Source organism: Nesoenas mayeri (genome assembly GCF_963082525.1).
Source record: "Nesoenas mayeri genome assembly, chromosome: 7".
NCBI lineage: Eukaryota > Metazoa > Chordata > Aves > Columbiformes > Columbidae > Nesoenas > Nesoenas mayeri.
The window spans coordinates 21,671,989-21,683,547 of NC_137551.1; the positions used below are offsets into that span (position 1 = coordinate 21,671,989).

The following is an 11,559-nucleotide window of genomic DNA, read 5'->3' on the forward strand; positions in this document are numbered from 1 at the left end:
CTAAGGAAATGACATTTTATAAAGAGCAAATTTTTCAGTTTTACTTAAGTATATATTTCTCAGCATCTCAACATTAAATGGCATCCACCTGTGGTGCAGCACTGCTCCACTCAGCAGCCCCATATCCCACCTATGTCCTCTGTACTGCATGCCCTAACCAGTGTGGATGTCCTGTCACTGATGATGTGACTTAATCAAGAAGGAGACACTTTCCCACAAGAACAATTTATTTTTTGCAGTCACCATCCAGAGTAAATAATTTTTTTAATAGAAAATTCCTATACAACTATGACTTGCATAGCTACAGAGCCAGATCATCAGCAGTTAAGTTTTGAGCTTAAACTCCTTTGAGGTGTGAAAACTGTCTTCTTGTATTCACTTCAGTTCTCATGCTCCTCCTTTTCCCCCACACATCTAACCAGGTGAGTAGGTTCATTTCCTAAGAGGAAAAACCGCTTCATTAGTCACCAGGTAGCAAGCATTAAGCTCAGGCAGATAATGTTTTCCTTAGCAGATCAAAGAGGAGTTTGTCCTATTCCTTCACATATACTCTCCACACTGAGGGTTGTTTGCAGGCTCTTTTGAATCGTAAAATTGTTATTGCCACATAGATTTTATTGTTAGTTTGCCAAAATTCATTTAGCTTTTCAACAGACTGTAGTTCCAGCAGTTAAGTGTTGCATGGAAGCTTCATGCCTCAACCCGCTAGGAGGCTAATGCACAGTGCCAACTGCTCCTAAGGATCACGGACAGATTCCTGGCATCACCAGCTGGTTGGGGAATAGCAAACTTAATGAGAAAAACCTCCATATTTCAATGCATCATAAATGTACCCACACACAGGGGTTGATTTCAAGAGGATAAAACCAAAGTATGATGTACATGTGATAAGACTTCCACACTGTATTTATCAGCTAAACTCAGGAAGCACAGAAGCAGCTCTACTTGTACAGCAACTATACACATGTATGTATGTGTGCATACACACACACACTCCAGCTACTACTGGAGAGATAGATTCCTTGGAGAACAGTCTTCTAAGAGCAAAAATGCCAATGGGAGGCAAGACACTCTTGTTCTTTAATCCTGTCCCTGAGAATGATTTCTGTGAGTTTAGGATAATTCACTCAGCCTCTTGAGGGCTCAGTTTCCATCCTCTTACAGCATAGGTATTAGCTTTTAGCTCTAGTGAAAGGTGAAGGTCAAACCTTGGCATTAAGGAGAACAGAAATGAGGTCTCTCCTTCACTTGTTCTTAACATTTTCCTGTTTCTATTAAAAATGGTGGTTTTCTATGAAGTCCTACAGGCATATGTAACTTAGGGCTTTATTACATAGTCTCTCAATGCATTTACCTGAAAGCCTCATGCTTTGGCGTTTTCTGATTACATTTAAATTATGGCTTTTAAGAAAAATGTGTACTTCTAATCCTTTAGTTGAAGGAAGAATTCTGTAAACATTGGAGTATCCTTAGAGCTCAGAGTACAGAATACAAAGACACATCTCTTTCCTGACCCCTAAAATTAACACTTTTCCTAAAATGACACATATTTAAAGGTGACAAGATTACTTCCGGAGGTTTTTTAGTGCCTGTAGAATAACCCTGAACTCTACAGGCTACTCTGTAGCAGAAAGCATGAATGGAGCACAGGCATAACCAAGCTTCAGCTTTAATTTGGCTAGCAAGGATGAGAACAAGAAACAAATGGTCAGAGACTTAAACACAGGTTAGAAACCTTCACATTCGCCTTGCAGAGATTTCTAGGGCCTTTCTTGATTTCCTGCTCTCTACTTGCAGATATCCACTCTTAGCTCTTTTCAGTCCCTGATGTCTGATAGAAGTTCATGCTTAATTTTCTGGGCACCCAAACTCCTATGTGTACTTTATACTGCTCCATGCATAAGACAAGATACGATATATAAAATCATAACTTGTTGATAAGCAAATTAGGTCATAATTCTTCTCCTTATTAAGATTTCTAATAATAAATAGCATAATTGAAAACAAATACATTGTCTTTTAAAATAGAAGAAATATAGAGCTTATACAATAATAAAAAATTATTTTCTTCTGGGAAACTCTTAATGAGAATGTTAACTCCACCCAAAGTTTTAAAGCATAAACGTACATTTGATTCAATTTAAATTGCCACTCCAGGTATTTGAATCAAACAATCCATATAAAGGAACTTAATTTAAGCAATTTATTTCTGAAATTTTTATATATAAAGTGTTGCATCAAAATCTAGGAAGAATACAGACATATTAGAACCAAGAAATAGGAAAAAGTATTTGTCTTTCTACATATTCAGAAGAGAAAAAAAGTGGCTAGCACTTGTTTCTAGGGTTTATCTACATTCAAATAAAATTGTGCTTTCATCTGCATGAACACCATTCAACTCATTTGGCATCATCTCTGTTGTGTGAAAATAAAACTCTGCAACCAACAGCCCTTGAAAGATGAGATTTCAATGCTATCATCTTTAAACACTGAACTTCACTTGCTGAAATCCTATGTCCAAGCTTAAACTTGAACCAGATACAATCTCTAGCTTGAAAGGCAAAATAAATTAAGAAAAAAATAAATCAGGAAACATAAGAAAACATCTTTTCATAAAATCTATGATTAAATTAAGGGACTTCTCTGTCACAGGACACCACTGAGTTTTAAAACTCAGGAAAAACTCCCTCTGAATGGTTACCCACAAAAAGGTTTGGAAGAGTTATTATTTATTGTATCTCAGGTTTTAAGACAAAACTGATATTAATCAAGAAGACAGCAACTTCACTAGGAGAGATTTTCTCCTGTGCATTGTGCTGCCACACATCATCTCCTGTAGCAACCAGTACTGGAATTTTAGGGGACAGGCTGTGGGGTAAGTGGCCCATGGATCTGAGTCAGACTAAAAATTTGTATGCATCACCATACAACCTTCATGTTCCAGCCTCTCTGTTAAACGGTTATCTTCAATGAATGTAGAAATTATTCCAATAAATTTCAGAAAATTTGGTGATTTTTATCATATAAAATTAGATAGCTCTGCATTTTATGTTTTTATACAGTTCTCATCTAGCTTATTGACCTGTTGAATTATTTCTTTATGATCTTGTAAACAATCTGTAAATGATAAATGAGCAGTGTCAGATATCCATTTAAAAGGACATGAAAAATTCTTTTTGCAAAGTTAAAGAAACTTTTTCCAGCTTGCTGCAGCATACTGTAATTTAGCTTTGAGCCAGTTATTAAACAAGACAATAATATTATAATGGAAATTGTTTAATATACATCATTAATAGTAAAGTGCCTGCTTTCATTGAAGTAAAAAAAAAGTGTGCTATGAGCAGTTTTGAAATGAATATTTGATTCCAAACTTCCCTTGTGCATTTAATGACATGCTAATTTACATTTTAATTACTTCCTAAGAAATCAAAGCATTTGTTGACAGAAGAACATAATGTCAACTTCATAGTGCACTGTTGGTGGATAGTTAATGAACTTAATTAGATAATTAGTGATGTTAATTATCCTTCTATTATGAAGATAAAGATGTTACACAAATGATGCACTTTTCAAAGAAATATCATTACATGTTTGTTTGTTTTAACTCAGCTAACTTGAAAAGCCAATAGAAGATCAACTGAGTGATTGGTAAGGAAAATATTTGATTAAATAATAATTGTGATTATGTTTCAAATATTTCTATCTTTTTCATTTCACCTATTATGAACTGCTAGGTTGAGTTTGCCCCTCCTTCATCCCAAACTATCCAGGTCTTCTTGTACAACCCTCCTCTCCTTTTCACTACCTCACTTATCTCCCTGTCTTAAACAACCACTCTCTGATGCAGTGAGACTACTACTGTTTGAAAACCCAGCCTGGTCAGTATCAGCCTTGATTTTACAGCCAATTATTGAAAGATGTCATAACAAATCAGGAAAGAAGTAGCTAGTATTTGAAAGCACTAGTCCACTGTTTAGTTCTGGGTTCAACTGCTAGTGCTGCCACTGACGTCTTTGGTGATAACTGCAAAGTCACATTTACAATTTGTGTCCAACAACTTGAGATAAAACTTCTTGCCTTCAGAAGTCAAAGCCCATTGACACACAGCATTTTGATCTAACACTGATTTTATATCCTGGGGCTGAATCTTCTGTGCTCTGACAAAAGCCTAGAAATACATTGTCAGCCTTCCAGTTCAACATTAAACACTTCTGCTTGAAAAACCTTGTTCAAAACTACCTTAAAAACACAGACTTTTGCAGACAGACATCTCACCCGCAAATTTACGAGTGTGATCTGTACATGTTAATTTAAAACAGATCATTTCTCCCTCTTCCTCTACACCTAATACAAAATCTGTAAAGATGGCTGCAAAAAGTGTGAAGCAAGACTGACAGCCAGGAATGAATGAAGCCTCAGTGCTCTTACCTGGTGGACTCTCGTGGGGTGAGAGCCCTGCCCAGACAGGACTAATTCTGTATCTGTCATTCACCTACTATTTGTACTATGTGAGTCCTAACACCCTATAAAACACATTAAAAAAACTCCAGTAGCTGTTGATGTAGAGATTTAAAATTCCAGCACAGAAAGTCAGGTGAATGCATACATGCGAAAACTAAAAAATATAAATATATTTCCTGTTAATCTAAAACTAAAGAAAGTCTCAAAGACTTTGAGATAACATGTTTGAAACATATATCAGTCTTCCTCAGACTTCAAAAGAAATACTAGCTCTTAAAAGATATTTGAGAGGCTATCTTTCTTCCTTTTGGGAACCTAAGTATAGAGGCAGGATTCAACAGACATCTTTCCATGGAGCTTGCCCAAGAGACATTTGTTATTACTTTAAGCAAGGGTGTAGGAAACTATGCAGAATTCAAGTGGTCTTTGGTCATATTACTACCTTCTTGCTCAGTGATAGATGAGGACATAAAACTCATGTTCCTAAATGAGTTAATGAACTTGCAGTTTCTTTTCAGCAGGTACATCAAGACTGCTTAGCAATCAGTATAAATAAATAAAAAACCAAACATGTAAACAATCAAGAGGAAGAACTTTCAAAAGGAACAGAAGTAGATTCTATGTCTGACAGTGACTTAAGTCTCAGCTAAGAAGTCTTCTCTTAGAGCTCTTGACTTCAGAAAGTTATCCACAGAGACAAAGGCAGTTCTTGCTGACACATTGATGCAGTTATCTTTTACAGATTTGCTGTGATTTAACAATCTGCCTGCTGCTAACAAGAGATTGGTTCTTATTACAAAACCACCTAAAGAAAGACTAATTGCTCCCAGTCAAGCCAAACGCAGCACCTAGTATTTTGTTGTTTGTAGAGCTACACCATGAAATAGTCTGTTGTTGTTTTGGTGTTTTTGTTGTTCTCGTTGTTGGGAGTTTTTTTGCCATTAGCTCTGCAGTGACCTTGTGTACACTGAGGGCAGCAGACCAGAAACCAAGCTATCCATCAAACTGCTCAAAAACCCTTAGGGTTCAAAGGCTGCATTCTCCCATCACTTCACTAGGAGGAATTCTCTTGCAATGAATAGAGTGACAAAACCAGCACAACAAACATCAGACACTGGCTCTTTATGTGCAGCTATCTTTACAAGTGTAAGTTTGCTGACAAAAATCCTACCATAAAGTTCCTAATTTTGCAATTAGGAGGTCTCTGTTAACTTCTTCATTCTAAAAACTAGGATTAAAAAGACCTTTTCTATTTCATTCTTTCAAAGTATATGGGTCTCTGGCATAGAGGAATATAATTAATCAACCAAAACACAAGAGGACAGGCATGATCAGGCCTGCTGTAAAACTCAGGAGGTTCTGCATTTCTTGTAAAGGATAATAACTACATGTGTGCCTTTCAGTAGTCAGAGGTGTGCTGCTTGTAACCTTGCTCAGGCATTCATCTTCTTGAAGGACCTCAGGACACTGCATGGTAGAAGTTGTTGACTGATTTACAATTTACTGAAATATGATTGTTATAGTGGTCCCTTGCTGCTCTTGCAGCTTGTTGAAGATGACAAAAACTATGAGTCATTGCTACCCTAAAAATTAAATACACATTCTAGATGGAGGGAAGGGACCAGAGGAGGAAGGGAACTGAAAGAGCAAGAGATCAAAACTGGGTCTTTGAAACAAGAAAGTCAATTATTTGGAAACCTTTGGCACCTCATTCAGAGTCTTACAGACCCTCCTGCTGGCAAAGTTACTGAGCTCTGTAACCTGCAAGCATTAAAAAATCTGACATTGTACAGTGTTCCTCTTGCTCCTGTATGGCTACTCAGACTTCCAAGAAAGCACAAAATAGCAATTACCAGAGCAGATCATCACCATTTTACTACCAGAAAAGTGATCACACTGTCTTTTCTGAATGATCATGCCTTCCAGACAAAGCTCAGAGCAGAGCATGAGATTGTAAAGTGGATGCATAAATATGGGGAAAACACAGTTGCATTTGATCGCTAATTCTGAGATTTGCAACCAATTAGCAGGGAATTGGCTTCACAGATGCTGGAGATCCTGAGTGAAAGTACAGCAGAAACATGAGGTCTGCTCCTTGAGTGAACAGTTTGAATTTTGACTTTTTTTCAAGACTGAGGATTGGGTCCCAAAAGCACTCTTGCTATCTTGTAAATGACAAGAGGGAAAAAGTTGATAGTTTTCAGGGGGATGTTTTGTTTGTTGTGTTGTTATTTTTTTTTCAATTTGCAGTACATGCTGCTACTACTATGACTTCTTTGCTTATTTTCAATCAATAAAGGAAACAAATTAATAACCCAGTAGCCAAACCATTTATTCTTTCTACTTGGCAAAGCTTTGAAATCCAGGCTGAATTTCTGTACTTTTCTCAAACTTGGTAAGTTTTTGTTCATTTAGGAACAATCATGCTTAGCTCTCAGTAAAAGCATAGATTTTTATTTTACTGTGGGATATAAAGGCTTTAGCTCTCACTATGTAGTTCATACTACTACTTTTCCTTTTATCTCCATGTTTCAACCAAGTGCCTATTGCTGTAGGATATAGGTTCATAAGTAGCAGTAGTGAAGACAGATGCCAGTATCTGAAGATTTTTCCCAAGTGAGTACAGAAGGCACCTGAGACCCCTAAATGATACAAAAATCACATTACAGCACTTTTTAAAATGACTAAAGTGACTTTTTAAAGTGAGGTCAGACAGATGCATTAGAAGCACAAATACTATTTATATATTTTTATATGCTATTTACGAATGCTATATTTATATACTATTTCTATACTTTTAATGTAACTTGTACTCCTAACTTCTTTTGATACTGAAAATCCCAACTTATACATTGCCTGTGAAGTGTGTGAAGAAAGAATGCTGTTGAGGAGCACATAAATTAAGTTTCTTCTCCTTTGATTTTCTCTCTCTGAAAAGTAAGTGAAACTCTTTCAAAGATAGGCTGGAGGGAGAAAGGAGGAGAGGGAGAGTGGAGAGGAACATTTGGAACTGTAGCTTTGCATCTCATTGAGAGGAACAATTTATCAGAGCTGTGGAGCTGTCAGTCCTTGACATGATAAGGAATAACACCTAATGAGTAATGTTTCCTTCAAATCCAGCTCCTTTAATTACAAGCCGCTTCCTTGCAGGAGAGAGACAGAAGATGCAGAAACACCAATTTCATGCACTTGTGCCTGAATAATGTCTTTGTGCTGCCTTTTCCAGATGGCAACCTTTTCACTGGAGGAACTAATGATGTGGGCATATTTAGGGAAAAACCAATAACAGAGTCTTTAACCTTCAACAGCAAAAAGCATGTTGTACAAAATGTTCCTTGGGATACATTTACAAATATCAATTACATTGCTCACTGAGGTGTAATCAGCTGTAATAATCAAAATTAATTTTAAAAAATAATTAAACAGACCCCAGGGCAAATAGTCGATGTTCTTGCAGTATGACATCACAGGATACATGTGTACCTGGAAAGAACTTACTCATTCTGTAAGCAGCAAAGTGATTTTAAGAAATGAGAAGGATGCTGTAAACATGCTGAGAAAAAATCTGCAGCTCAGTAAGGTACTACAAGATAGATTACTCAGGTATCATAGCCTTACTGATCAATACACCTGGAAGTGAACCAGCCATCACTGGGGATAAAGCTGCAACCTGCTACAGCTTGAGCTGGAGGGTTAAAACTCCTTAAGCTGGTGCTGTAACAGACTTACTGTTTCCTCAACAGGAGGAAAAAAAAAAAAGACCTTAGTATGTCCAGAACTCCAATAGCATAAGCTCAGTCCAAAGCTCTGAATATTCTATCAATGCACTGCTGCCCCACCCTATAGCTGGTTACTATAGCCCAAATGCACTTGAACATGTAACATCTAATTGGTGCTTTTTATTTCTGTGGAGAACAAAGTATTTATTTGTTGAGAACAAATGCCCAGAAAAAAAGATGGGAATGGCCCTCTCTCTCAGCAAAAGAGGAGCTTACAGTGGCAAAGATTGTCCAGCTGCAGTGCTGGCAGTAAGAATGCTGCATAACTTCCAGACCCACCCCTGGTTCATATAAGCACTTGTCTCCGTATCTCTTGAGGCTAAACTAAAATTTGGACCTTTAATACTCTATATTGAGTAGAATATGAGAGGACAGTACTATGGTAATACCCGATTCTTTCTAATTCAGTGTCTGAAGGACAAGGTTTACATAAATGGTGTCAGTCAAAGGCAGCAGCAAATCCAACATCTCCTCACCTTGCTCTGACCCAAGCAGAACCCTGTGAGCACACACACAGGTTGCTAAGGTTTTTCCTGTCAAGTGCAATAATTAGGCCTCATGCAAAAAAGTGTGCATTAATACTTTCTTTATGAATACTGCCAACTGAAGTTCTTCCCATCAATGAGTATTTCGTAGTGATTATTTCTAGCAGCCTAGGAAAGGAACATTAACTGCAATAGGAGTCTGTTTTACAATGGAACATGTCAACAGACATATTCCAGACAAATTCTGTAGAGCCATATCCAAGACAGAGCCAGCGACAGAGAGAGAAAAGACAAAAAGAAGAAGTTACCTCAGATTTGCATGTCATTTCCTTTGTGTTTCGGCCAGGCACCAGCCTAATAGCTGAGGAGAGGCTTTCGCTCCAGGAATTGTGCTTGCTCGGTGACAGGGCTGGCCCTGGTTTACTCTGGAGAATCTTCTTTTCAGATGCTGTGGGCCAGAATAGAAAAAAAAATAAAATGAAACACCATGTAAGACTTGAAGTTGAGCCTGTGGGAAGGTAGAGGCTTTGAGAGGCTTTGTATCCGCATTAGACAAGATATAACAACATGACATTGCCTCATTCCAGCTGGCTTGACCTTCTAATTTATAAAAGGGGCATTGAATTAACATGTACTTCTCAAGTCTTTATTTAAAAGCGTCACAGATGCTTGACATAGACCACCATCGTTATACAGACATGAATTTTGAATCCCTGCAGCACTACACACATTGGGATGCCCTTCTTCATACAAATACCCTCCCTTTTAAATTTTCTTATGGGATACAACTGTCTAAGGAGATTTCCCTTTCTTGCAGTACATCACCAGATGACTGCAGAAGGCCTGGGGCATGACATAATCCTGGATGAGAGAAACGGAGAATCTGCTTTACCTAGCAGGTGATGTACAGAGGAAAGATATAACCAAGGAATCAGCAGCTTTCCGTTAAGTGCTACATTTACTGCAATGTCTTTGCTTACTACAAGTGTTCCGTAAAAGAACAGAGACCTATCAAGTGCTGCCAAGCTTTTGTCATAATTTCTTCCCACAAAGGAGTGATCTCCGTTATCTTCATGTCCCTTTCTTTGTCATTTCCTTTTACAGAAAGATCCATCTTGTAAGTGTCCTCCAGAGCCTGCCGCCTCTGAGAAACAAGCTGCTTCCAGATGATTTCTACTGTTCTCAAAATCTCCTGATGGACTAGGAAACAAAAGAAACTACAAATGAAGAAACATGTTTTGTGTAATGAATCAAGTAGCAGATAAAGCAAAATAATCACATGTAGAACAGCACAGGTCCAGAACAACTGCTAGAGTCAGCAGAGTCTCTTCTTTTTGACAGTTGCCTCCACAGCTTCTAAGCCAGACCAGTCAGTCTAAAACAGCAGGACATTTATTTTACTATATTTCAACTCCCTGAAAGAAATAAGTAGGAGTGATGGACTATTCTAACTACTTTCTGCCTTGGAAAACAATTTCATCAGAATTTTGATGATCTTCTTATCATACATAGAGTGCTAAAGCACATAAAAGACATCATTTATGTTGCCAAACATCAGTAGAGACAGTGGGGTGAAGGTAACCAAGTTATCAAACAATTTGACACAGCAACAGGATACTGTTCAAGGAAGTGCTGAGCTCTTCTGCTGTATTTCTCTGCAAATCAGACTTATTCGGTTGCATCATATTAAAGCCAAAGTATAAAAAAATAAAGAATTTTTTAAAAAGCATCACTCTTCTGTAGGGTTCAGGTGACGGCCTCCACACTGAGTCCAGCCCAAAATTTTTTGCAGTGTTTCTCTTAAAAGAGCAAAATGTTTCTTCCTGTATACAACAGACAGATACAAGCTCTGCACAGGCCTTAAAAAAATGAATAGAGCTACAAATACTGTGTTGCTGGGCACTGATACTGGCCACAACATGGGGAAGAGATCTCCAAACTGATATCCATTACTTTTGAGGACATGGAGTGTGAATTTTGAATAAAAGGTAGGATGTGAACAGGAGTAATTTTCAGCACAACCTTCCTTTCTCTGTGCTGTGCCCAGTGTCTATACACTGAAGATGCAATTAAGTAACACTTGTATAAGCTGCTCTGATAATGGTTTAGGCCAGGTACTTTCCTGTTCTGTAAGCCAAAGGCAACATGTGCCATAAATTACCATCATCTGGAGTAGGCAGGCTGCCCTCTTCATCTTCACTGGGTGCAAGGAAAATTTGGTGATATGAAGCCAGCTTTGGTTTTGCATTTATCCCAAAACCTTCTGGATAGCTGTGACCAAAAAAAAAAAAAAAAAAAAAAAAAAAAAAAGGCACCACGTAAGGAAACCAGACTTAAAACAAACTGAGGATACTGAAAAAGCTACAGGTATTTCTACACATCCACTACCTGTCAGTGTGGTTTTCAAAGTCAAGGAGCATTCACCTTATCCCTGCACTTCTTAGTGTTCTTGTATGTACCATTCATCTCGATTAACTGGAACACAAGGCTATACTGATGTAGCCAGCTTGCATCCAGCTTTCTTGCACCTCCTCTGAGGATCTTGTATGCCATCTCTTTGCTCTGAATTTCTTCACTAGAGGTATCTCCCATTATGTGGGAAACACTGCCTCACTGCCTTGCTGTACTTAGTCCAAGTTCTTTGCACCAATGATTGTTCATTGAGTTTACAAAGCACTCAACACAATAAAGCCATGAATTTTAGCACCATGATATTAGTATAATGTAGATGTGATTATAATTGAGAACATCACCATGACCAAAGAGTTAGTGCTGCTTTGGGTGTGTGTGTGGGGGAGTGTCAGATCATTTACCAGTCAGGAGGTAAAAGATAC

At 37.8% G+C, this 11,559-nt stretch overlaps 1 protein-coding gene across 1 annotated transcript in view; it reads right to left on the reverse strand.

Annotated features, from left to right (window-relative positions):
- The window catches only part of WDFY4 (WDFY family member 4), a gene marked incomplete at both ends in the record, with an annotated part of 133,028 nt that overhangs the window by 65,522 nt on the left and 55,947 nt on the right, over positions 1 to 11,559 (reverse strand). Inside the window, 3 exons of the mRNA XM_080347540.1 lie at positions 9,034 to 9,173; positions 9,734 to 9,925; positions 10,887 to 10,996. Of these exons, the coding sequence (XP_080203666.1) occupies positions 9,034 to 9,173; positions 9,734 to 9,925; positions 10,887 to 10,996 (442 nt within the window). The remainder of the gene's footprint in view (positions 1 to 9,033; positions 9,174 to 9,733; positions 9,926 to 10,886; positions 10,997 to 11,559) is intronic.